This window comes from Hypanus sabinus, chromosome 1, assembly GCF_030144855.1.
Source record: "Hypanus sabinus isolate sHypSab1 chromosome 1, sHypSab1.hap1, whole genome shotgun sequence".
NCBI classification, from domain to species: Eukaryota; Metazoa; Chordata; class Chondrichthyes; order Myliobatiformes; family Dasyatidae; genus Hypanus; species Hypanus sabinus.
In genome coordinates, this window is record NC_082706.1 from 100939889 (window position 1) to 100966659 (window position 26771).

General features: G+C 43.2%; 1 protein-coding gene across 3 annotated transcripts in view; it reads right to left on the minus strand.

Moving 5' to 3' along the window:
- fam91a1 (family with sequence similarity 91 member A1) overlaps positions 1 to 26771 on the minus strand; it is a 98706-nt gene that overhangs the window by 62296 nt on the left and 9639 nt on the right. For 2 of the 3 annotated variants that reach the window (XM_059972886.1, XM_059972880.1), the window contains exons 1-8: positions 24000 to 24287; positions 11807 to 11891; positions 8808 to 8959; positions 7110 to 7167; positions 5026 to 5093; positions 4316 to 4429; positions 1339 to 1429; positions 324 to 386 (exon numbers count right to left, since the gene is read on the minus strand). In XM_059972886.1, the coding sequence (XP_059828869.1) occupies positions 324 to 386; positions 1339 to 1429; positions 4316 to 4429; positions 5026 to 5093; positions 7110 to 7167; positions 8808 to 8959; positions 11807 to 11891; positions 24000 to 24071 (703 nt within the window). In that variant the 5' untranslated portion in view covers positions 24072 to 24287. Of the gene's footprint in view, positions 1 to 323; positions 387 to 1338; positions 1430 to 4315; positions 4430 to 5025; positions 5094 to 7109; positions 7168 to 8807; positions 8960 to 11806; positions 11892 to 23999; positions 24288 to 26771 lie in introns of those variants that run through there. The other variant, XM_059972891.1, reaches the window with a different exon arrangement.

Below are 26771 nucleotides of genomic sequence, written 5' to 3' on the forward strand. Positions count from 1 at the left end.
TATATATATATATATATACACACACACATACATACATACACACACATGTGTATGTATGTATATATGGCCACGGAAGGAAGCAAATTATTTACTCTACATCAAAGTATCAACAATTTGAAAGGTGGTAATTTAAATGAAAAAGACTTTTTCCGTACTTCACCTTAATCTTTTGACTGAGGAGAATAACCCTAGTTTAAAATGCTAGTTTTAAATAATCTATATAAAGGGTTTGATTAATTCATAAAGCCAGTTAGATCACATGCTACTTTGTAAAGTTCACCAGAGTAGTGTTACTAAAGGCTCGCTTGAAGCAAAATGCTCACCTGCAATGCAGCTGTCATCAGATATTGGTACATCAAGGTAAATGAAGCCTTTGTTATACAAACCTGCAAGTAAAAAGCAAGCTATCAATTACAGATAGCAATTGTTTGATTTATCTTGCCTCAAAAACAAATGTACAAATTTTCCAACTCAAATTCACTGGTGTAATTTAATGGCTGTCTTTAAAAACTTAAAAACAAGTGTCTTAATACTGAGAAATAGAAATGTACCCATCCTTTTAAGAATCTTGTTAGATACAGCCAGAATAAACAGCTCTTTCCCACCATCTGCCATTGCCCCAATCTCAAAAGCTTTTCCTAATGAATTTAATATGACCTTTCACTATGTCCTGTTATTTCCAACTTTAAATGATTTAGGTGAAGCACAATAAAATCAAAGAAAGGGTATTATTTTATATTATGTTAGTAAATATTTACTAATAAGAGCACACACTACTTCCTCACAGGGTTCTTGCGATTAAAGTACCAAAGACCTTTTATCAACCTGGTAATGAAAAGAACATACTCAAGTAATTAGTTGGATTCCCCCCACTCCCATCATCAGCTAAATATTAAAAAGAGAGTCTACAGCTGAGGACAAGATTAGCCATTTCAGATCAAGAAGAAGAAGAAAATGTTCAATTGTCATTGCACATCTTCAGAATTCTACTCCAAAGGGATGGGACACATGAGACTAATATATTCCAGAATAAGGATGATCTGATGTTTGAATGCAAAGGACAGCAATACACAAGGATGAAGTAGAATATAGGAAGGTGGGTTACAATGGTTTTGAGGTATGTCAAAGGTGAAGGAATCACATGGCCTCCTCAAATTTAATAAATACTCAGATCTAGTCTTTGTTACGCCAATTGAGCAACCTTGTACTGATCTTTGCTGAAATCTACCTGCCACATGTTCTGTCAACATGCAGTTAACTAAGCTATTGATTGCACAGGTAGTTTCAGCATTCAGCAAGTTTTTTTTTAGTGATAACGTTACAAAATAATGTACTCACCAAGAACCACATTGTGTTCCAATACTCCAACCAATTGAGGTCCCGAATCAATAATTTTATCAATGCAACTCTTTTCAGGTCCAGAGCAAAGCTAGAAAAATAAGGCAATTTTTATTCAGTATTCAGGTGAGAATCATAAAATAGACAGCTTTTAAAAAAAGACTACAAACTTGCCAGTAAGTTTTGCCAAGTTATAGGTTAGCCATATTCTTAGGGCTCAGAAAAACACTCTCAAACTTACACAGATCTATCTATAATCTAAGTTTTCAGAGCTTGAAATATGCTTCAATTCACTCCTGATCAAACACTTGGTAATGTTTCAATGTGTCTGATGACCTTCTGCACATTTGACCATTAAGATCTTGCCCTCAAAGCTCACAGCTTCAAATTCAAAGTTCTTAACCTCAAAACTCCATCTTCAACCCAACTGCTCAGTTTTTTTCTCCTTCTTTCTTTAGTACCCAATTGTGTTTTGCTAAGACATCCCACAAATACGTCTGCTGTTTCATCCTTGATCTTTTGAAAAATTTAATTTACTTCACTGCTTCCATTGATGCTGACTGATTCTCAGAAGAAATGGTTAAAGCAGGTTTAGTAACGACATTCAGAAAGCAAATGGACAGGTAAGTGGATGAGGAATGTTTATAGTGATATGGGTTAAACATACCAATATGGGCAAATTGGACTAACTTAGATGTAAATCTTAGTTGGGGTGGACATGTTGGGCCCAAAGGCCTAATTCTGTGCTAGATGACTCTGTAATTCCTCCTCCACCCACGTCTATTCTCACAGGCCCAAATCCCTGTGCTTTTAGTTAATAATGTTAATTAATCTATCATCACTTCCTAGATTATGGATCTCGACTCCTCTCACCAATCTCACACATCTAGACATATTCAGGACAGTCCCTACATATCCAGTACATATAGGGCAGCATTACACTATTACTATGCTGCAACTGATGGCGACTCTACCAATTTAAGGTGTACACCGCATCAGTGACCAGCTACATCAGCAAGCGCATTGATGATGTTACTCTGTCCAAGACCATCACTGTACGTGCCAACGAGAAGCCATGGATGACCGCAGAGGTGCTTGCGCTGCTGAGGACCTGCGACTCCACCTTCAGAACAGGTAACAAGGCAGCTCTAACAACAGCAAGGGCCAAACTGTCCTGAGCCATCAGAGGGGCAAAGCTTCAGTGTCCTGCCTAAATGACTACCGTCCCGTTGCACTTACATCCATCATCATGAAGTGTTTCGAGAGGCTCATCATGAGGCACATCAAGACCCTGCTGCCCCCCTCACTGGACCCCCTGCAGTTTGCGTACCACCCCAACCGCTCAACAGATGACGCCATTGCCAGCACCCTCCACCTGGCCCTAACCCACCTGGACAAAAAAGACACATAATTTCGGATGCTGTTCATAGACTTTAGTTCAGCATTCAACACAATCATCTCTCAGAAACTGATTGGAAAGCTGAGCCTATTGGACCTGAACACCTCCCTCTGCAACTGGATCCTAGACTTCCTGATTGGGAGACCTCAGTCAGTCCAGATCGGGAGCAGCATCTCCAACACCATCACACTGTGAACGGGGGCTCCCCAGGGTTGCGTGCTCAGTCCACTGTTGTCCACTCTGCTGACCCATGACTGTACTGCAACACACAGCTCGAACCATATCATCAAGTTCACCGATGACACCACCGTGGTGGGTCTCATCAGCAAGAACGACAAGTCAGCTTACAGAGAGGAGGTGCTGCAGCTAACGGACTGGTGCAGAGCCAACAACCTGTCTCTTATTGTGAACAAGACAAAAGAGATGGTTGTTGACTTCAGGAGGGCATGGAGCAACCACTCCCTGCTGAACATCGACGGCTCCTCAGTAGAGATCGTAAAGAGCTCCAAATTTCTTGGTGTTCACCTGACGGAGAATCTCACCTGGTCCCTCAACACCAGCTCCATGGCAAAGAAAGCCCAGCAGCATCTCTACTTTTTGCGAAGGCTGAGGAAAGTCCACCCTCGACCCCCCCCCATCCTCATCACATTCTACAGGGGTTGTATTGAGAGCATCCTGAGCAGCTGCATCACTGCCTGGTTCGGAAATTGCACCATCTCGGATCACAAGACCCTGCAGTGGATAGTGAGGTCAGCTGAGAAGATCTCTTCCTGCCATAATGGACATTTACACTACACGCTGCATCCGCAAAGGAAACAGCATTATGAAGGACCCCATGCACCCCTCATACAATCTCTTCTTCCTCCTGCTGTCTGGGAAAAGGATCTGAAGCATTCAGGCTCTCACGACCAGACTATGTAACAGTTTCTTCCCCCAAGCTATCAGACTCCTCAATACCCGAAGCCTGGACTGACACCTTGCCCTACTGTCCTGTTTAATATTCATTGTAATGCCTGCACTGATTTTGTGCACTTTATGCAGTCCAGTGTAGGTCTGTAGTCTAGTGTAGCTTTCTCTGTGTTTTTTTAAATTACGTAGTTCAGTCTAGTTTTTTGTACTGTGTCATGTAAACCATGGTCCTGAAAAGCACTGTCTCATTTTTACTATGTACCGTACCAGCAGTTATGGTCAAAATGACAATAAAAGTTGACTTGACTATGCTAATGGCACAGGGTCAATTCCCACTGCTGTCTGTAAGGAGTTTTTATGTTCCCCTGTGATTGCGTGGGTTTTCCTCACATTTCCATAGATGCATGGGATAGTAGGTTAATTGGACACGTGGGTGTAAATGGGCAGTGCAGGCTCGTTGGGCTGGAAGGGCTTGTTGCTATGCTGTATCTCTAAAACTAAAAATGTCCAGTATTTCCCCATATTATGTCCTACAAAAGTAACTTATCTCAATGTTATATTGGATTTTAGTCAACATCGTGTGTTCAACCATTAATACAAATCTAATACATCTTGGCCACAAACTCCACTTTTGCCATCATTACTTTTATATGCTTAACTTTCTCTTACCTTGATATCATCCTCTGTGATGAAACCAGCCTGAACCACCCACCACGGCTCAATAGTAATCTCTACAGGCTTCACTGGTAGCAAATCTCGAGCAGTTTTCCTCCTGAAAAATTTCTGTAATAATATTTCTTCAATGCAATCAGTGAATTAAATACCATTACCAAATGTCATTTCCCTCAAGCAAATTAATTATACACATTTACACATTAAAAGTATTGGCCTCAACATTCTGCTGAGATGACAGTTGGTCCACTATGGCCTGCTAGCTTTTACACTCTTAACTTGGCAGTCCAAACACAGTCTGGGGTACAGCATTTTGCTTTTGTTATCAGCTTTGGACTCCTGGATTTCTTGTGGAATCAATTAGGCCAGTGCAGGCTCCCCAGAGACTGCCAAGAAATCTACTTGCTGCACCCTCCTGGGGAAAAATATTCACAGGAGATCTCCTATGAATTATAGGAGGAGATCTCATATGAAATTCTCAGGTCAGGCAACAGCTCTGGATCAGCAGTTCAGATTGCTGATCACCGACCCAGCAACATAAACACTATGCAAAATTTAAGTTTTGTACTACTGTGAAATGAACTCAGCAGGTTATAAACAGCTCAACAGCTCCCTGAGTAGGGAGGGGGAGAAGAGAGAGGGTGGGAATGGAACTTTACAGAGAATCAAAACAAACAAAAAATCCTTCAAATTATAATGGAACTTACTTTTGATGATCTACACTGATTCATGAGGTCAATATACTGGTTCCTTCCAATTCCCAGAAGCCTTAGACCTACATGAAAAGAAAATCCATGTCAATTAATAGTGTTTAAAATGTTTAAAGTACCTTCAAGATTTAGCTCTGCTCTCTTTCTCATTTCAGGCAGATTTTGGTAAATTGTCACATGTACTAAGGTACAATGAAAACTTGTCCTGCATACCATTCAGATTAATTCATTTCAACAGTATGTTGAGGAAGTACATGATAAAACAGTAACACAACATAGAATGTTACAGTGAGTGAAACTACAGTGCAGGTAGACAATAAGGTGCAAGGTCATAAAGAGGTAGATTATACTAGTTATTCAAAAGCCTAAATGTTATTAAAACAGCTGCAAAAACATAAGTCACATTTTTGAAACCAAAATATGCACATCTACAGTAATTTCAGCATGTCAAAAGATCATTAAACACATAAGGCAGTTTTAAACTGAGCTACTTAATGTGACAAACAGCTTATTGAAGAATGAGGTATTAGAGAGATGCTTAAAGAGCCAGAGATATTTTGAAGGTGGACTCTTGTGCTCAAGACATTTAAAGTTTAAAGTACAGTCGGCCTTCCTTATCCACGGGAGGCTGCTTCCAGGACCCCCCACGGATACCAAAATTATACAGTCAGCACTCCTTATCTGCAGGGGATTGGTTCCAGGTCCCTCCACGGATACCAAAATTCGTGGATGCTCAAGTCCCTTATTTAACATGTATCAGTGCAGTGGGCTTTCGGACCCAGCGGAACCCCGGACTTTATTTAACATGTCTCCGTGCTGTGGACATTAGGACCTGGTGGTGCAGCTCTGAATCCACAGTGTTTCTGTTCACGAAAATAATCACAATCACGATTGAAAATAAGGTGGAAGTAATAAAGCGACTGGAAAGAGGTGAAACGCCATCTGTCATTGGAAAAGCGTTAGGCTACAGTTGGTCAACGATCGGAACAATTTTAATGGAGAATGTGAAAGGCCCTGCCCCGATGAAAGCTACAATTATTACTAAGCAACACAGTGGTTATATTGAAATACATTTGTTTCTTAAGTGTTTTATATGCACAGAAAGGTAAAATATGTACTATATACTAAGAAAACTGTTTGACTGACACTAAATAATACCAAATGTACCTGTTCCAACTTAAAGATGGACTCAAGAACTGAACTCATTCATAACTCGGGGACTGCCTGTACTTTTGAGTCATTTCTAGACTACTTATAATACCTAATACAATGTAAATGTTATGTAAATAGTTGTTATACTGTATTGTTTCAGGAATAATGACAAGAAAAAATAGTCTGTACATGTTCAAGCAACGAGTGCTGGAGAGAGAACTTCCAGGTTTTCCCGATCTGCGGTTGGTTGAATCTGCACATACGGAATCTGCGGATAAGGAGGGCCGACTGTACTGGAATCAATAGTGGCTCCGTAGGAAACTGAGTTTGTCTGAAGCCATTATTAGGAAAGCATAAATCTTAGGTTATAAAGAGGTGTTTGCACAACACAATACTGAAACTAATAACATAACTAATGGCATACTTTGAGTCTTAAACTACATATTTGAATATAATGGCTAAATATGACCACATCTCTATAGAGAATGGGTTTAGTCAAATTCTGAAATAGCCTCAAAAAGTTCCAAATTTTATATTCACATAGTTATAACATTCATGTGAGTAAATGGCATAAACTGTTATAATTATTGAGACTGCTGCAGCAGAGTATATTCTGCAGTACTTTGATTTATCTCTTGGCACATACAGTTTTTTTTGTTTTTAAAGCAATAACTATTGCAAATATATTTATTTCTCAAAGTCAATTTTCAGTCATTGACACACCATCTTTGACTGCAGAATACTGTGCTGATTCTCATCTTTAAATTTTAATTATCTAAATTCTGCTGCATGTGTTCTAACTTAAACCAAGTCCCAATCTCACATTTGTTGTTTGTGGGAAGTATTCTTCTAAACTATCCAATACTCCATAGAGTTAAAAACACTTGCCCTTCTGACAGATGGTTTAACTCCACCACCAAAAGACTTACAATCAGCAGCTGTGAAGTTAGGTAGCGAATCATAACTTTTTTCACTGTTCATGATATCCTAAAAGGAAAAAAAATACAAAATTGAATTATACATAGTCTCTGGTACTACATTACAGTCCAAAACGACAGAGATCCTGTTCCTAAATTACAAATCTACTGAGAGATGTCAGCTAGCTCACAAGGAATGACGCACACTGTAACTTACCAGCTTTGGACACAATGGCCAAGTTTAAAAGTGCTTTGGCTGGTACTACAGAGTATATTTATAATCCAAAACTAATTGTTTCTTCCTGCATCTAAAAACTGAAATGAACGAAGTACCATTAACAGCTTTTCATCCACCTTAACTTCAGAACTTTTCTCTATGGAGTATTGGATTCATTTACTCCCTGCATACCCATGACTGTGTTGCCACCCATAGCTCTAATCTGCTAATTAAATTTGCTGATGATACTACATTGATTGGCCTAATCTCAAATAACAAGACAGTTTACAGAGAAGAAGTCATTATGCTGACATGGTGGTGTTAAGAAAACAACCTCTCCCTCAATGTCACAAAAACAAAGGAGCTGGTTGTGAACTACAGGAGGAATGGAGACAGGTTAATCCCTATTGACATCAATGGATCTGGGGTTGAGAGGGTAAACAGTTTCAAGTTCCTCGGCATCCACACCATTGATGATCTCATGTGTTCTGTACATACTGGCTATGTGGTGAAACAGCACCTCTTTCACCTCAGACGGTTGAAGAAGATTGGTATGGGCCCCCAAATCCTAAGAACTTTCTACAAGGGCACAATTGAGAGAATCCTGACTGGCTGCATCGCCGCCTGGTACGGGAACTGTACCTCCCTTAATCGCAGAACCCTGTAGGGAGTAGTGTGGACAGCCCAAAGCATCTGTAGATGTGAACTTTCCACTATTCAGGACATTTCACAGACTTTGTAAAAAGGGGCCTGAAGGATCATTGGAGACCCAAGTCTCCCCAACCACAAACTGTTCCAGCTGCTATCATCTGGGAAACAGTACCACAGCACAAAAGCCAGGACCAACAGGCTCCGGGACAGCTTCTTCCACCAGGCCATCAGACTGATTATTCATGCTGATGCAAATGAATTTCAATGCTACATTGGCTGTCCTGTTATACATACTATTTATTACAAATTACTATAAATTGCACATTTAGATGGAGACAAAGATTTTTACTCTTCATGTACGTGAAAGATGTAAGCAATAAAGTCAATTCAACTCGGAGGTAGTTGTATAATGAGAGAAAACACTAATGGTGAGGGGTAACTACACATATTTATAAGGTTACATACAAAGTTACATTTGCAATAACAAGCTTAGGATAAGAGTTGGGAGGAAGCTCAAATGCAGCACAAACACAGCACAGACCAATGGTGAAATGGTTTATTTTGTGTGCTCTGAATTCTGTGCAGAACATTGGGTAATAGAGCACAGAAGAGGCACTACAGCCTACAGTTAGCTCTTTGCTCATGCCAACCAATCAATGCTATTTGGTTAGAAATCTGCGCTCCAATGAATGTAAGTGCTGGAATCCTGAAGGATGCAGGCTTGCATCACTAAAACAAATATCCACAAATGAATGAACAATGGAACCACAGATCTCAGAGTGCAATCTTACAGGTTAAGACTTCTGACTGGCAGCTTGAAATTATTGAATTCTTAAACTCACCTCCATAATTCCTATATAATAGGAAAAAGGTGTGACCCGCAATCCTTTCACCATTATGTCAGATAAATGGTATGGATACAACATGAGATGTTCTCTGCTGTACTTAAATAGCTCTTCATAGTATTTGCGTTCATCTTTCTTGATGTATCTAACTGAGGATGTGGATAGGTTGAAATTGAAAAAAAGTCAGCAAGGCATACAAATTAGAAGCACCACCATTTGCCTTAATAGTTTTTTTTTTACAGATCAATACATGAAAACAACAGATATAATAACTTAAACATGCCAAATGTTAAACACCATGCATGCTGTAAATCCAAATTGTATGAAGCAAATGCTGGGCAGGTCACACACAAGGATCTAGATTCATGTTTCAACACAGTGAAGTTTCAATGGTAACAACACACAAAGGTAGAGGAACACAGCAGGTCATAACCACAACCACAAGACCATAAGATAGGAACAGAGTTCAGCCATTTGGTCCATCGAGTCTGCTCCACCATTTCATCATGACTGACCAATTTTCCCCTCAGCCCCAATCTCCTGCCTTTTTTTCATAACCCTTCATGTCCTGACCAATCAAGAATCCATCAACCTCTGCCTTAAATGTACCCAATGACATGGCCTGTGGCAATGAATTATACAGATTCACCACTCTCTGGCTAAAGAAATTCCTTTAGCCTGCTGAAGGAATTTGGCCCAAAATGTCAACTGTAATTTTTTCCCCATATATGCTGCCAGGCCTGCTGAGTTCCTCCAGCATTTTGTGTGCGCTGCTCGGATTTCCAGCATCTGCAGATTTTCTCTTGTTAAAGAAATTCCTCCTCATTTTATGTTCTAAGTGGAAGCATCTCAATTCTGAGGCAGTCCTCTCATCCTAGGCTCCCACACCATTGGAAATGTCCTTACCGCAGCCACTCTATTGAAGCCTTTTAACATTCAATAGATTTCTATGAGATTCCACCTCATTCTTCTGAATTCCAGTGAATACAGGCCCACAGCCATCAAATACTCCTCATATTTCAAGCCATCCAATCTCAGAACCATTTTCATGAACTGACTTTTAACCCTCTCCAACACTGGCACATCTTTTCTTGGATAAGAGGCCCAAAACTACTCACAATACTCTGTGAGGCCTCAACAATGCTCTATAAAGCCTCAACATTACATCCTTGCTTTTATATTCTAGTCTTCTCAAAAAATATCCATGGAGGAAAATGGACAGTCAGGGTGGGAAGAGGAAACCGGATGAGGTAAAACCTGGCAGGTGGATCCAGGTGATGGGGATTGATAGGCAGGTGGCAGAGGTGGGAATGACACAAGGCTGAAGAAGATGAGAGGGGATCATGAACCATGGCATAGAGGGGAGATGGTGAACTAGTGATAAAGACTAAAGATAAAATTAGCTTTATTTGTCACGTGTACACTGACACATACAGTGAAATACTCTATTTACATCAAATCAGTAAGGATTGTGTCTTTCCCCCAAGTGTCGCTTTGCTTCCAATGCCAACATAACAAGCCCAAATTTCCAAACCATAAAACTAACCATACATCTTCTAATGTGGAAGGAACCCAAAGCACCTGGAAGAAACCCACACAGTCAAGGAGAGAAAGTACAAAGCTCCAGACAAAGTAGGTGAAATTGAACTCTGATCACTGGCACAGTAAAGCAATTGTGCTAACCACTACACTATCATACCACTTAGAGGGATAGGTGTGTAGGTGAAGGGTAGATCAAGAGAACAAGAGAGGCAATGGAGATGGTGAATGTGGCTGCTTAGGTTTTAAGCAACATTTACAGGACATGGAATTCCAGAACTCAAACCTCAGGTAGTTGGAGACACTGGAAATCAGGATGCATAATCCAAGAGTTTATTGTGGAAATTATCTTTTGACCAAATAATTTAGGATAGTTTCTACCAAACCAATCTGTGCTTAAAGTAAATGTAATGCCCCGGTTAAGATTTCTACTCCCATGCTGTAGATATTTCATTTTAGCAGTTTCAGCAAGGTGTGCTGCTGGTAGGATGTTTTGGTTTTGGCTGGAGATAAGAAACCCTGCTGCTTGACCTAGGAATGTTGTATCAGCCATTCAGGATAGCAAAATGAGGAGAAAGTTCCAGAGAGCGGTGCGGAGATAGATTTGTGACAGACAGCAGTCTGATTCGGGGTCTTTTTTGGCGGGATCAGTGGAGAAGACAGGAGAGAAGAAGACTGACAATGCTGTGGGAAGCAGAGTCACTGATGCACAAAGTGCTTTGTGCAGATGAATGTCTCCAAGGAGGAAGGGCCAATACTCCCGAGAGAGTCCTTTTGTTTGAGATGGATTTCAAGCCAAGTTCGGAATCCAGTGTGAGCTTTCATGCAGAACGAGGGTCTGAGTAAAAGGACAACTCCAGGATAAGCTCCAACTTTATGTGTACATTTGGACTGGTTAAACTGTAATGGGCCCTTTCTCTTCCTTTTTCTTTCCTACTAACTGTTCAATAAAGCCGGTTAGTAAATATACTTTCTTTATAATTTTGTGCAGTGTACAATCTGTTATTTCTTGCCGACCAACAATTGTATATGGGCAGATTTACACAGCATTCTCTCAAATCAAGGTTTCTTTCATCAGAACATCACAGCATTCCTGCTTGGTTGAACGACAAGTCATACCAACCCTAGACATATATCGTTTATGAAAGGTGGCCTTCTCACTGCCGAGTCCCTTGGCTGTTATAGTCGGCTAACGAGCCAAGTTTGTATACAAGCCCAGTGAACGGGTTACATAAAAAAAACCCTATAAAAAGGTAAATTTAATCCTCTGATGTATTTAGACTGGGTAAGTACGCCAAGGCTGTTCCCTATTAAATAGTACATAATTCTGGTATAGTGGACAAGTTCCGAAAGATTTACAACTTCCCATTTGCCTTGACAGTAAGAGCTTGATACTGAAGCACATACAATTTATAATATTGTAGGTCAGACTTCAGTGAACTTATTGTTCTGCTTACCCAAGTTAGTTCTATATCGCAGTTGATTGCGGATGCTGTAGAGCAGGACCTGTTTCTCATACTCGCGCTGAGAGTTCCCAAGGCTCTGCAAAAAAAACATTAATTATCAGAACTGATAACAGTATTAGCATAAAAAAGCAAATTCCTTAAAAGCAAATATAGATCTTAAGAAATTTTTTTGCACAAATATCATCAAATAATTAATCATGTTGAAAGCTCAATATTGACAACATAGGACTTCTTGTTCTTTTAAGTACTCTGTAAAGATCCTTTACTCTGTCTAAGGTAACAGATGTGGCCTTGATTCAACCAATAGCATCTGAGAAAGTGATGGCAGATGAATCGAGGAAATCTTCAAGAGGAGGCGCCTCAAGGAGATGGCAGTCATCACTGAGAACCCTGTCAGTGACAATGCCCGATTCTGAATTAGAGATTAAAAACTGAATTTTCAGATGCAAGAGGCAGGATTGTTACCTACTGTTTCACAGCTAACTATACACAACTTCCCGATGACAAATAATTATAAGGCACTTCCTTACAGATTAAATTATGGGTCATCTGATGCAGAATCATAACTTGATTTTGAAGATTTATGTTGTACTTTTGATCTATTCACCGTACCAAAATAATCGAAAGGAAAAAGTACAGTACTGGATGAATTTGCACTCTAACCCTGATTAACGTTTTGGATTCAATTTGTATTCTAGAAACTGAATATCAAAACTAGGTTAAGACTACAGTCCTGGACTGAAGGAATGGGGCATTTTTGGCGGGACTATCCTTCTGATAAGGTTTTAAAACAAGGTGTTGTGGATGATCTTAACTGGACAAAAGATTTGTGGCACTGTAGCGGTGTGCTACACGCAGCGCTAAAATTACGACACGGAGTCGGTAACTGAAGTCGAAGGAAAAAACTTTATTCGAAAACTTCAGCCTCACTTTTAAGCCTCCCTCAACCGGCCCCCCATGGCGCAGAGGCTCCAAAGCTCTGTGCTCGCAAACCCCCGTAGGCTATCTAATTGTGAGTCGGTTCGGATGTGCCAGGAAATGGGTCACCACACAACCCCCCCCCCCCCAGAACCGGCGATACACCCCCCAATGTCCACAGTCTGGGCCAGAACCTGCTTGGGAGGTCGGCCTCTGCGCCGAGGCGCCGGAAACTCGGCCGGTTGCGCCAGGTCCACATGGGCCGGTTTGAGGCGGTCCACCGTGAAAACCTCCTCTTTCCCCCCAACGTCCAGCACGAACGTGGACACGTTGTTCCGGAGCACCATAAACGGCCCCTCGTATGGCCGCTGCAGCGGCGGCCGATGCCCGCCCCTTCGTACAAACACAAACTTACAGTTCTGTAGGTGTTTGGGTACGCAGGTCGGGTGCCGCCCGTGCTGTGAAGTGGGTATGGGGGCCAGGTTACCGAGCTTCTCGCGTAGTCTGCCCAGGACTGCTGCGGGTTCTTCCTCTTGCCCCCTTGGGGCTGGTAGGAACTCCCCAGGGACGACCAGGGGCGCGCCGTATACCAACTCGGCCGACGAGGTGTGCAGGTCGTCCTTGGGCGCTGTGCGGATGCCGAGTAGGACCCAGGGAAGCTCGTCCGCCCAGTTGGCTCCTCGCAGGCGGGCCATGAGGGCCGACTTCAGGTGACGGTGGAAACGCTCCACTAGCCCGTTCGACTGTGGGTGGTAGGCAGTTGTGTGGTGCAGCTGAGTCCCCAAAAGGCTGGACATAGCTGACCACAGGCTGGAGGTAAACTGGGCGCCTCTGTCGGAGGTAATGTGGGCTGGTACACCAAAGCGAGATATCCAGGTGGCGCAAGATTCGGAGGTGGTGTCGGTGAGCGGAACCGCCTCTGGCCATCTTGTGAACCAGTCCATGATAGTCAGGAGGTGCCGACACTGGCAGGGGGCCCACGATATCCACATGAATGTGGTCGAAACGCCGGTGGGCGGGATGGAACTGCTGTGGTGGGGCTTTGGTGTGCCACTGCACCTTGGCCGTCTGGCAGTGCATGCACGTTTTGGCCCATTCACTGACCTGTTTGCAGAGTCCGTGCCAAACGAACCTGCTGGAAACCATCCGGACAGTTGTCCGGATGGAGGGATGCGCCAAGTTATGAATGGAGTCGAAAACGCGGCGCCGCCATGCTGTCAGGACGACTGGACGGGGCTGGCCGGTGGCGACGTCACAGAGTAGGGTCCTCTCACCTGGGCCTACGGGGAGGTCCTGGAGCTGCAAACCGGAGATTGCGGTTCTGTAACTCGGAATCTCCTCATCCGCCTGCTGCACCTCTGCCAGTGCCTCAAAGTCTACCCCTTGGGAAAGGGCATGAACGGTAGGGCGAGAGAGCGCATCCGCCACGACATTGTCCTTACCCGAGACGTGCCGGACATCCATCGTGTATTCAGAGATGTAGGACAGGTGGCGTTGCTGGCGGGACGACCAGGGGTCGGACGCTTTCGTAAACGCAAAGGTAAGCGGTTTGTGGTCCGTGAACGCGGTGAAGGGCCGACCTTCTAGGAAGTACCTGAAATGCCGGATTGCCAGGTAGAGCGCCAACAGTTCCCGGTCGAAAGCACTGTACTTAAGCTCGGGTGGTCGCAGGTGTTTGCTGAAAAACGCCAGGGGTTGCCAGCGACCTGCCATGAGTTGCTCCAGCACCCCACCGACTGCCGTGTTTGATGCGTCCACTGTGAGGGTGGTAGGGGCATCCATTCTGGGAGGTACTAGCATTGCGGCGTCCGCCAAAGCTTCCTTCGTTTGAACGAAAGTGGCGGCGGACTCCTCGTCCCAGGTAATGTCCTTGCTCGGACTCGACATCAGGGCGAACAGGGGGCGCATGATCCGGGCAGCTGAAGGGAGGAAGCGGCAGTAGAAATTGACCATACCTACGAATTCCTGAAGGCCTTTGATCGTGGTGGGTCGGGGAAAGAGGCGGACCGCATCTACCTTAGCGGGCAGAGGGGTTGCCCCGTCTTTAGTAATCCTGTGGCCCAGGAAGTCAATGGTATCGAGTCCGAACTGGCATTTGGCGGGGTTGATTGTAAGACCGTACTCACTCAGTCGGGCGCAGAGTTGACGGAGGTGGGACAGATGCTCCTGACGACTGCCGCTGGCTATGAGGATGTCATCCAAATAGATGAACGCGAAGTCCAGGTCCCGTCCCACCGCGTCCATTAACCGCTGGAACGTCTGTGCGGCATTCTTCAGGCCGAAAGGGGTGATGAGAGCCGTTTTGGGGACGTCGTCAGGATGCATCGGGATTTGATGGTACCCTCGGACGAGGTCTACCTTGGAGAAGATCCGTGTGCCGTGCAGGTTTGCTGCAAAGTCCTGAATGTGCGGCACAGGGTAGCGGTCCGGTGTGGTAGCCTCGTTCAGCCTGCGGTAGTCGCCGCACGGTCTCCAGCCCCCCGTCGCTTTGGGCACCATGTGCAGGGGGGAGGCCCATGGGCTGTCGGACCGCCGGATGATCCCCAATTCCTCCATCCTCTGGAACTCCTCCTTCGCCAGTCGGAGCTTGTCTGGGGGAAGCCGCCGAGCGCGGGCGCGGAGGGGTGGTCCCTGGGTCGGGATGTGGTGCTGTACGCCGTGCCTGGGCATGGCCACTGGGAACTCCGCCAGGACCCTGGTGAAGTCATTGTTGGACAGCGTGATGGAGCCGAGGTGAGGGGCTGGCAACTGGGCTGCACCCAGGGAGAACGTCTGAAAGGTCTCGGCGTGTACCAGTCTCTTCCTGGGCAGGTCGACCAGTAGGCTGTGAGCCTGCAAAAAATCCGCACCCAGAAGCGGTTGGGCTACGGCGGCCAGTGTGAAGTCCCACGTGAACTGGCTGGAGCCGAACTGTAGCTGCACCTGACGGGTGCCATAGGTCCTTACTGTGCTGCCATTCACGGCCCTCAGGGGGGGACCCGGTGCCCTGCTGCGGGTGTCGTAACTCGTCGGAGGTAAAACGCTAATCTCAGCCCCAGTATCGACCAAAAACCGGCGTCCCGACCTTCTATCCCACACATACAGGAGGCTATCCCGATGGCCAGCCGCCGTAGCCATCAGCGGCGGCTGGCCCTGGCGTTTCCCGGGAACTTGCAGGGCGGGGGGCCAGGGGTTGGCGGGCTCTGCGGCCGGGCCTGGACTGGTTTGCTGCCGGGAGCGTGGCTGGGAGATCTGTGCGATGGACGCCCCGCTCACCTTTTTGGCGTTCCACAGCAAGTCCGCCCGGGCTGCCACCTTCCGGGGGTCACTGAAATCCGCGTCGGATAGCAGCAGGCGTATGTCCTCGGGCAGCTGCTCCAGGAATGCCTGCTCAAACATGAGGCATGTGTGTCCGTCGGCCAGAGACAACATCTCATTCATTAAAGCCGATGGAGGTCTGTCGCCCAAGCCATCCAGGTGCAGTAAACGGGCAGCCCACTCGCGCCATGAGAGTCCGAAAGTCCTGAGGAGCAGGGCTTTGAATTCCGTGTACTTGCCGTCTGCCGGGGGCGACTGTACGAACTCCGCGACCTGGGCCGCTGTGTCCTGGTCGAGGGAGCTCACCACGTAGTAGTAGCGGGTGTCTTCTGAGGTGATCTGGCGAACGTGGAATTGGGCTTCGGCTTGCTGGAACCATAGGTCCGGGCGCTGTGTCCAGAAACCCGGCAGTTTCAACGAAACCGCATGAACAGAGGCGGCGTCGGTCATTTCTGGTCCAAAAATCGTTTGGACCGTCGGGGTCACCAATTGTAGCGGTGTGCTACACGCAGCGCTAAAATTACGACACGGAGTCGGTAACTGCAGTCGAAGGAAAAAACTTTATTCGAAAACTTCAGCCTCACTTTTAAGCCTCCCTCAACCGGCCCCCCATGGCGCAGAGGCTCCAAAGCTCTGTGTTCGCAAACCCCCGTAGGCTATCTAATTGTGAGTCGGTTCGGATGTGCCAGGAAATGGGTCGCCACAGCACTTTTTCAAAAGAAGAACATGTAAGCTTTTCCCTTTCAGTCCCAGCCAATATTTACCTCTTAACCAATATCATCAAAAATCAGGAACCAATAAATACAGTAGCTGGATGAAGAGCAGGCTATCAATAAACAATCTGAAGAGGACCAAATTTATGACTGAATTAAACACATAAGTACCACAAAAAATCAGAATCAGATTTAACATCACCAGCCTATGTCATGAAATTGGTTAAAATTTGCAGCATAAGTAAATTGCAATACATAATAATGTAAAAGGTTGAATTACAATATATACATATCAAATAGTTAAATTAAATAAATAGTGCAAAAATAGAAATAAAAAAGTAGTAAGGTATTGTTCATGGGTTCAATGTCCATTCAGAAATTGGATGGCAGAGAGGGAAGAAGCTGTTCTTGAATTATTAAGTGTGTGTGTTCAGGCTCTTGTACTTTCATCCTGATGGTAGCAATGAGAACACTGCATGACCTGGGTGATCAGGTTTCCTAATGAGGGACGTCATTTTTGAGACATCGCTCCTTGAAGATATCCTGGATACTACAAAGGCTAGTGCCCATGATGGAGCTGACTAAGTTTACAACTCTCTGCAGCTTACTTCGATCCAATGCAGTAGCCCCTGTTTCCAGACAGATATTTCAGATAAAAACAACTGCGCATACACACCAACTTTAATCATCTACTCATGAGTACATGGACAAGTATATCATAACATCCCCCTTTTTATCAAACCAAAGAAAAGGAACAATTGTATTAACAATTAAACTCAATTTCTCTGGAGTCTACTTTCCAGTATGTTTTCATGGAATTAACTTTCAAAGCATTCATTAATTATGCCTTATATCTCTTATGCCTGTCACAAATGCATATCACTCATTATTTCCATCTGTATGAGTATATATACAAAATATAAAACATACTAAAATTTAACTTCAAACTACAAACTACACAACCTCAAATAGGACATGGTCCTTCTTTGAGTATAAACATGACGTTAAAATGCCAAATAGTGTCACAGACTTATTGTTCAATTGTTCATGCAATTGTTTAATGGCTACGTGATATTACGTCTTATTTAAATTTAGAAAAGAACCACTGCTCAGTCTTAAATTCGAAACAATCTTTCTATGATATTTGGTGACCTTTCCTAAATTACTTTTCCAATTTATAAAGTTTAACAGTGCACAGACTTTTATGTATATTTTTATCTTCTCTTCTTAAGTGAGTATGTCTTTTTTTTTCTATTTATCCATCGTCATCCATCAGCTTTTTTCTTTGGTAGTTGGCAGTGGGTTGACTTTTTTTATATAAAAAATTTCTTTTATGATGTATGACTTATCTTTACATTTTTGAGTACAGAGTGGTATACCTTTATGTGTTATGCTATAACATTTTGATCAATTTTATTACAACATATGAATGTACACATGTTGAGATGTATCTATGTGTTGCACTCTGTAAATCTTTTTTTTTCTTCTGAATAAAAATATTGTAAAAAGAAAGAATATCTGTAGTGTGTCATCTTTCGCTGTTTCTATGCAAATCCAGACACCCATCGCGAATTGGCAGGTGCAATAGCAATGTTAACTTCATCGAAGCTGTTCTCCTGGCCTGGAGTACCGCTAACTGCTTGTGATAGCGTATCCGCGAGGTGCGTAAGCTTTCCTTGACAGTAGGTGATGTCAAAAATCATAGCTCTGCAGGTTTTTTGCAGGACCTTCACCAATGAAGGTGAAGGTTCATTGGTGTACCTTCACCAATGTCTTCTTAACTATCAGTTTGAGCGGCTTCTGATCACAGAGTACTCTTGTGAAGCGGTCAAAAGTGTATTGTTGAAAATGCTCAAGTGCGATTGCGAGCATTTCCTTTACGATCGCTGCGCAACGCGTTTATGTGCCCGCTAGCGCTCTGCTTGCGTATGCGATCGGACGCCCATTCTGGAGGAGTGCTGCCCCTAGGCCTTTGCTGCTGTCATCACCTTGGATGGTTAGCTCTTCCTTAGAATTGTAGTATGCTAACACCGGTGCTTTGGATACCGTCCGCCTGATCTTGGAGAGAGCGTTTTGCTGCTCAGCTGACCACTCCCATGCTACATCTGGCTTTGTCAGCTGTCTTATTGGCTCAAGGGTATCCGAGAGACTTGGTAGAAAACGGCTCAGGTAGTTGACAAATCCGATCAATCACTGCACTCCCTGCACATCTGTGGGTGCTGGCATGTTGAGAACGTCACCGACCTTTTTAGGATCATGCTGAAGTCCCTCAATTGTGATGAGATGTCGCAAAAAGGGTATCTCTGTCGCTCTGAAGACAGATTTGTTCTTGTTGAGCCTGATATACACAACACTGTAATTGCTGCTCAAGTCTCACATCATGATCGGCCACTTGACTTTCTCTGCGTTTCCTCTTTTCCGTACACCAGAATGTCGCCTGCGACGCAGATCACTGCTGGTAGTCCTTCCAGTGCCTGGTGCAGTCTGCGCTGGAAGATCTCCGATGAAATGCTGGTTCCAAACGGATCTATACCACCCGAAAGATGGGTTGAAGGTGGTGAGCATACTGGATTTAGCCTGCAGTCATTTCGATGACGTGAATTTGAATCCCACCACTGCCACCACGTTTCAGGACAGATATTTCAGATAAAAACAATGGCGCATACGCACCAACTTTAATCATCTACTCACAAGTACAATGTCTCCCCCCAGCCGGTGATGTCAGCCAGTTAGAATGCTCTCCACAGTATACATGAAGAAATTTGCAAGTGCCTTTGGTGGCATTACAATTCTTCTCAAACTCCCAATGAAATACAACAGTTGCCTTGCCTTCTTTGTAGCTGCATCAATATGTTGTGTCCAGGTTAGATCCTCAGAGATATTGACACCCAGGAACTTGAAGTTGCTCACTCTTTCTGATCCCTCTAAGAGGACTGGTGTGTGTTCCCTTGTCTTCCCCTTTCTGAAGTCCACAATCAGTTCTTTAGTTTTACTGACGATGAGTGCAAGGTTGCTACTGCACCACTCAACTAGCTGATATATCTCATTCCCATCTGCCCTCTCATCGCCATCTGAGATTCTGCCAACAATGGTCGTATCGTCAGCAAATTTATAGATGGTATTTTAGCTGTGCTTAGTCACATGATCATGTACACGACTCAAGGCATTTGACAAATTAATTAACTCATACTGCAGAAGGCTCATCAACAAATCAATGAATTAAATGCAGGCAGCGCCACAGACAAAGGTATAAATAAATGCATTGTGAACAAGTTGAATAATTCAGAAATGGACAGAACATTAAAGCTCAGAGAGCAAAATAACAAACAAATTCACCGTGAACCAGGCAAAAGATTAAAGGGAACCATCCCAAAAGATTAAAGGGAAAATAAATCATAAATTATCTTAATGACACTGCCGAGACACCTGTATGGCAAATCAATAATTGAAGAATCATGCAGCAGTGAATTAATAAATTGTTAACATACTGCAAGTAAAATTAATAAGGTAGTCAGCAGATACAAGTATAAAATTAACAGGTTAACAAGCAGCAGACCTCATTGTATCAACATAGGATAAGATATCAGTAGTTATTGGGAAACTGGGGACGAGGCTGAGGGTTAGAAATGTTAGAACGCACGTGTTGGAAGTTCCAGTTTACTACTCCAATGATTCAACAGGCACTTCATCAGGCAGGACCAGGGAAACACTTTATTCAATTAACATGCATTCACCTCAACCCTATCACAGGGATTTCAGCAAGATATCTCAGGATATGCTGCTGTCTGAAATGTCATTCTTTTGGAAAAAAATATTCGACTGAGACCCTAATTAACCCCTCAGCGCACTCCAGGTAAAGGATTCCACAAGACTACAGCACTAATGGTATTGGTAAGCCTGCCTCTAAATGGGCAAAAAGCAAGATTCAGTGAGGAGAACTGCGATTTGCAAAGGATGCAAGTCAAAGAAGGTGAATGGGGGGAAAGTTTGTGGATGAGAATGGAGAGACATGTGTCTACCAGTTGGATAAACAACCTGACCCCCTTCGATGATTATTTTTGTTAAAATACATGTTATGCTTTGTGTGGATGGGGCAAATAGTATGGAGGTTTCTGCAGAATTTCATAAGCTTTTAGTTAAGTAGCTCCACAATACCATCTGCAAAGGAGGTCTGAAATAGGGACTACAAGATTATTTCAATACTCAACAAAAAACACTGCTCAGAGGAGCAGCAACCATCTGCCAGTTCCCTTGGCCTGCCTCTACCAATTGTGATGGGTAATACAACACTTGTTGCTGAGAGGCTGGAGATGTATTCTTTCTGTTCAAAAGGCAGGCTGCCATATTCTTCTCTTGCTGTCACTTGGTAAAAATGTAGCTTCAAAACTCAGCAATTTGCAAACTGAGTTCGCTTCATATTTTTGATGGGCATCCAAATACTTTGGGTCAACGTCTCAACTGCAAGAACAGATGAGTGATTGAGGAAGGTTTAACAAGCTCATTTACTGTTCCTACACAAAACAAATGCTAGTTATGGACACACTTTTATTCAGCCAGCTATTTAGTTTTCATTGAATTAGAAGTGGATACAAGGCTTGAAAGTACAAATATGCAGGCCAATGAATCTTTGAAGCTCTTCTTAGTGAGGGTATCAGATAATCCAGCAGGAAACACATGAACATTTCTATTTTAAGAGCAAATTTCTTGGCATAAAAGCAAAAATTGAACTTACTTCTACATATGCTCAAAACATCAATCACTTATTTAAGCAAAAATACATTGAATAAAGTTACTAAGGAATTTGTAATCTGACGTACCACTGAAATCGTAAGGTGGAGCCATTGCCCAAGAACTGAGAAATACAATTTGATTGCCAATCAGGAAATAAAAGAAAACTATTAAAACATTATACAAGTCTGCTCCAGAGTCCACAAGTCAAAATCTGGAAGTGCACTTCTGGATTAGCTAATTGAAGCTCATGACAAAATGTTCACAACTACATTTTATATTAAAACCACTTTTGCTGGGAAAATACTCGAAAACTAGGGTTCAGCAATGCATTCAGGTCAATTTTCCTTGCCAAGATATTTCATAATTGTCAAGAACTTCCTAAGGCACACAATATAGAGCAGCTAAAAATCAATAATGGCTTCAGAATGCTCTCAAACAGCTTCTAATGTATTTTACAACTGCAGTTGTAAAAGATGTTGAATTTTCAGCGATCAATGTGCACACAACAAAACTGTAGTTAACAAAAACAAGATAATAGCCAGAAGTTTTTAAAATGACAAGTAATAGGAGAAACCCTGCTCTTCTTTAAAATAGTTTTGTTGGATTGGCAATAGCCACCCCCAAGAGAGCAAGCAAGAAACTGAAAGGTCCATGAATTCATATTCTTCAACACTGTTCTTTCTTCAAAAGAAAACAATTTCAATCATATCTGGACAAGAAGTTTGAACAATACCACAAAATACTGCATATTCCCACTAAACTTTATAATAAAACCCTGGATTATAGGTTGAAAATACAGTAGTACAAAGTATTGCACAATAATTTACCACATAGGTACCCACATACATACAAAATAGCCACTTAAATATTTACATTGGCAAAAATACATCACCAACACACACAAATAAAAATACATTCAGAAGTCATGCTGTGCATGCTAAAAAAAAACAGACAATTCTGGAAGATGTAGTTCTAATGAAACACTGGTGACCTAAAACATGAACATCATTTCCTGTTTTTCCACAACCGAAGTGCAACCAATTTGAGGAACTGAGATAGGGCTGAAGGGAAGAAGTGTGCTCCAAGTTATGACCGCGAACAAAAAAAGATTAACACAGGATTACTGCAACAAGGTGATCAGCTAGAGAACAACACACACAAAATACTGGTGGAACACAGCAGGCCAGGCAGCAGCAAGCTGGCCTGCTGTGTTCCACCAGCATTTTGTGTGTGTTGTTGTTTGAATTTCCAGCATCTGCAGATTTCCTTGTGTTTGATCAGCTAGAGGCCTGTTCATGAGATGCATTTCTGACTTTCACCATGACTTCCACATCAGCTTCCGCGGCTAATATGCACTCAGATTTGCTTAATCTTTTAAGTTTACAGTGGGACACAAATCAAACACATATTACACCCACTAGCTAATAGGTTAAAAAATGAGGTGTATCACAAAACAAATAGTGCAGCGCAGGAACAGGTTCTTTGGCCTGTGATTCCTGCACCAAACACAGTGCTGAATTAAAGTCACTCTCTTCTGCCTGCACGTGATCCTTATTCATTCATCTTTGCATGTTAATTTGCCTTGCTAATGGTTCTATTATGCTGCAGCCTGTTCCAGGGATCTACCGCTACGTAAATAAACATGCCCTACACCCTCTTACTTTGCATGTCCTCCAGTACTTGATATTTCTACACTGGGAAAAGGATTCTGACCGTCTATCCTATCAATGCCTCTCATAATTGTATAACCTTCTTGTAGGTCTCTGATACTCCAGAGAGAACAGTCCAAGTTGACCAACCTCTTGTAGTTCACATCATCTAATCCAGACATCATCCTGGGATATCTCTTCCATCCCTCTCCAAATCTCCACCTTCTTCTTGGCCAACTAAATCAATAGCACCAGTCAATAAAAACTCCAGTACTTTTCATCCAGGAAAGTTCTGCTTTACAGCACATGTAAAGTCCTAGCTTATACTTAGTGTTTTTCCAAAATGTACAACGTAAAAGTACTGCTGCTGCAGACAACTTTACATAAATAGCATAATGCTGCTTATGGTGTCTAACAGTGCAAACAAAACTGGCCGGCTATTTCGTTTGAAATCCCGCTGTGCCAACACAGGTCGTTGCTACTAAGATTTTGTTGTGCACAAACTGACTGGTGGAATTTTTGTGCATGTATGAGGAAGATGCCAAATAGGTGGATGATCCATTTGACATCTTGTATAAAAGTTGTCTGGTTGTCTACCTTTAGATCTTGTTTGCCACAAATGGACAAACTGGTTACTTAAATTCTTGCCACGAGCAAAAGGGCACACCCTGGGAGCCTCCTGTGTACCGAAACACCCCGGTTCCTCTAGTGCATTTAAACACACTGGTTCACCCTGAGATCCTTCTGTGAAGAGTTACCCAAGCCCTTCACAAAGCGCAGTTTCTTAGCAATGTCAGTAGTGCATGCGCCTCCAGTGGACGGGAGGGCCGAGTGGGATGTGTCTGGCGCCGTGAAGATGCAGAGGGTCAGCCTCACCTGCCTCACGTTACCCGGCAGTTTGGCCCAGGGGTAGTTCTGGCGGATGTGAAACTCCACGTCGATGTTCATGGCGAGCGGCCTGTCAGACTGTTACCACCGCTGGCGTCTCCTCTTCAGTCCATGGCCAGAGCCTAGCTGTAATCCAAACGGCCGTCAGAGCTCGCACTGCTTCGCACCCTCACAGGCCGACAACACCGACGTCTCCCTCTCCGTACCTTTAGCTCACTGGTACCCCGGCGCCATAGCGGCCCACCCGGAGTGCGCATGCGCCAACTCGGAACCTCGGCGCAGACGCACTCAGATCTGGACATACTTGTAGTTTAATGGTTGGCGGACCCACATAAGGTGCATTACCGCCACCTACTGAATTGGAGTGTGGAGCAAAGAGACGGAATCGTGCAGCCACAAAATACACCCTTCCAAAAGGAAAACTCGAAACTCAAATGACATCAAAAAGTCTCATGCTTTTCAGAGATATACACTAATATGCATTACAATGACAGTGATATCCTAAAACCTTTCCATGTTGAACCGTGTCTGTTCCAAAGATCTCAATTTAGCAGTTGAATGTTTCCTTTGCACCTCATACAAACTGCATATTTTGACAAGGGCCCTCACTACAAATGCCTGCATCATGCATACTAATTCTGACAAAGAATGATTCAACCTAATACACAAATGTGTAAGTATAACTTCTTCCCTCCTTTTATACAGATCTTCCAGTTGAGCTCCCACCATCCTCTGAATTTTATTGTTACATACTTCTTGGGTATCTTGTGACTGTCTCATGACCATGATGTAATTGCATATCTGGTAAGCATGATGTAATGGTCTTGTGATGATGGGGTGATTTATTTTCCCACCAGTGTGAGGTCATGTGATGGCCTGTTTCCAACAGGTATAAAACGGGGAAAGCCTGCTGTGACACAGGAGTTTTTGTTGGACCATTGTTTAAGTCATCCATTACTCCGTTATGCTGCATATATAGTTTCATGACGCAGTTTTGTTTGAAAGTGGAGTTTTAATTCTTGCTGTAAGGTACATTGTCATTGTGCCGGCAGTTTTGAAAACCACTGCCAGTTAAGTTTGATGTATCTTCGATTTAATTTTAAAGTCTAAGTATTGGAGAGTGAATATTTACCGAAGTACAGAAACCCGAAGGATCGAGTAAAGTTGGTGTCATCGGCAGTAATACAGGATCAACCTTATTGGATCTTCGTTCAGGAATTAGTAACCTGCATCCGAGATAATCCCTGCTGTAAGAGCAGAAAGGATTGGGCGCAGTGTTATTCACCAAGGAAAAGGTCAGTTCCTTCAAGCCGTTTTTATTTCCTTCATCGTGAATCCTTCAGGCAAGGTATATTTCGGCTGGGATCAGCAATGACGTCACATCGTCGAGCAATTTGTTACTTCAGGAAAGTCTCTCCTAATTGACTGTATAAATCATTTGGACTTAAGCATTTATTGCTTTAAGAACTGTGTTTACCTTTATCACTTTAAAAACTGTTCAAGTTGCCATATAGCAGTTAATGTCCGGTTAAGTTAGTCGTTTGTTTACTTTTCATTATATTGAGCAGAGTTTAATTAAATGTTTATTTGTTTGTAAAAAAAACTGTCTCAATTTTGTATTCATTGTTGCCGTATCATAACATTATATAAAGCCGAACTTTCTTTTCTTTATCCCAATTTTATTGGCATAGTGATCAAATAGATTTTTAAATTATAGCTTGCAAAGGCACCACAACATCTACATCCACATTTACATTGTGGACGCATTGGTAACCATTTTCCAATGTTCTATAGATTCAGGAACAGTTCCTGCTGACTGGAGGGTGGCTAATGTTGTCCCACTTTTCAAGAAATGAGGGAGAGAGAAAACAGGGAATTATAGACCGGTTAGCCTGACGTCAGTGGTGGGAAAGATGATGGAGTCAATTATAAAAGATGAAATTACGACACATTTGTATAGCAGTTGAAGGATCAGTCCAAGTCAGCATGGATTTATGAAGGGAAAATCATTCTTGACTAATCTTTTGGAGTTTTTTGAGGATGTAACTATGAAAATGGACAAGGGAGAGCCAGTGGATGTCGTGTACCTGGACTTCCAGAAAGCTTTTGTTAAAGTCCCACATAGGAGATTAATGGGCAAAATTAGGGCACATGGTATAGGGGAAAGAGTACTGACATGGATTGAAAATTGGCTGGCTGACAGGAAACAAAGAGTAGCGATTAACGGGTCCCTTTTGGAATGGCAGGCTGTGACCAGTGGGGTACCGCAAGGCTCAGTACTGGGGCCGCAGCTGTTTACAATATACATTAAAGATTTAGATGAAGGGATTAAAAGTAACATTAGCAAATTTGCTGATGACACAATGCTGAGTGGCAGTGTGAAATGTCAGGAAGATGTTATGAGAATGCAGGGTGACTTGGACAGGTTGGGTGAGTGGGCAAATGTATGGCAGATGCAGTTTAATGTGGAGAAATGTGAGGTTATCCACTCTGGTGGCAAGAACAGGAAGGCAGATTACTGCCTAAATGGAGTCAAGTTAGGAAAAGGGGAAGTACAACGAGATCTAGGTGTTCTTGTACATCAGTCAATGAAAGCAAGCATGCAGGTACAACAGGCAGTGAAGAAAGCTAATGGCATGCTGGCTTTTATAACAAGAGGAATTGAGTATAGGAGTAAAGAGGTCCTTCTGCAGCTGTACAGGGTCCTGGTGAGACCCCACCTGGAGTATTGTGTGCAGTTTTGGTCTCCAAATTTGAGGA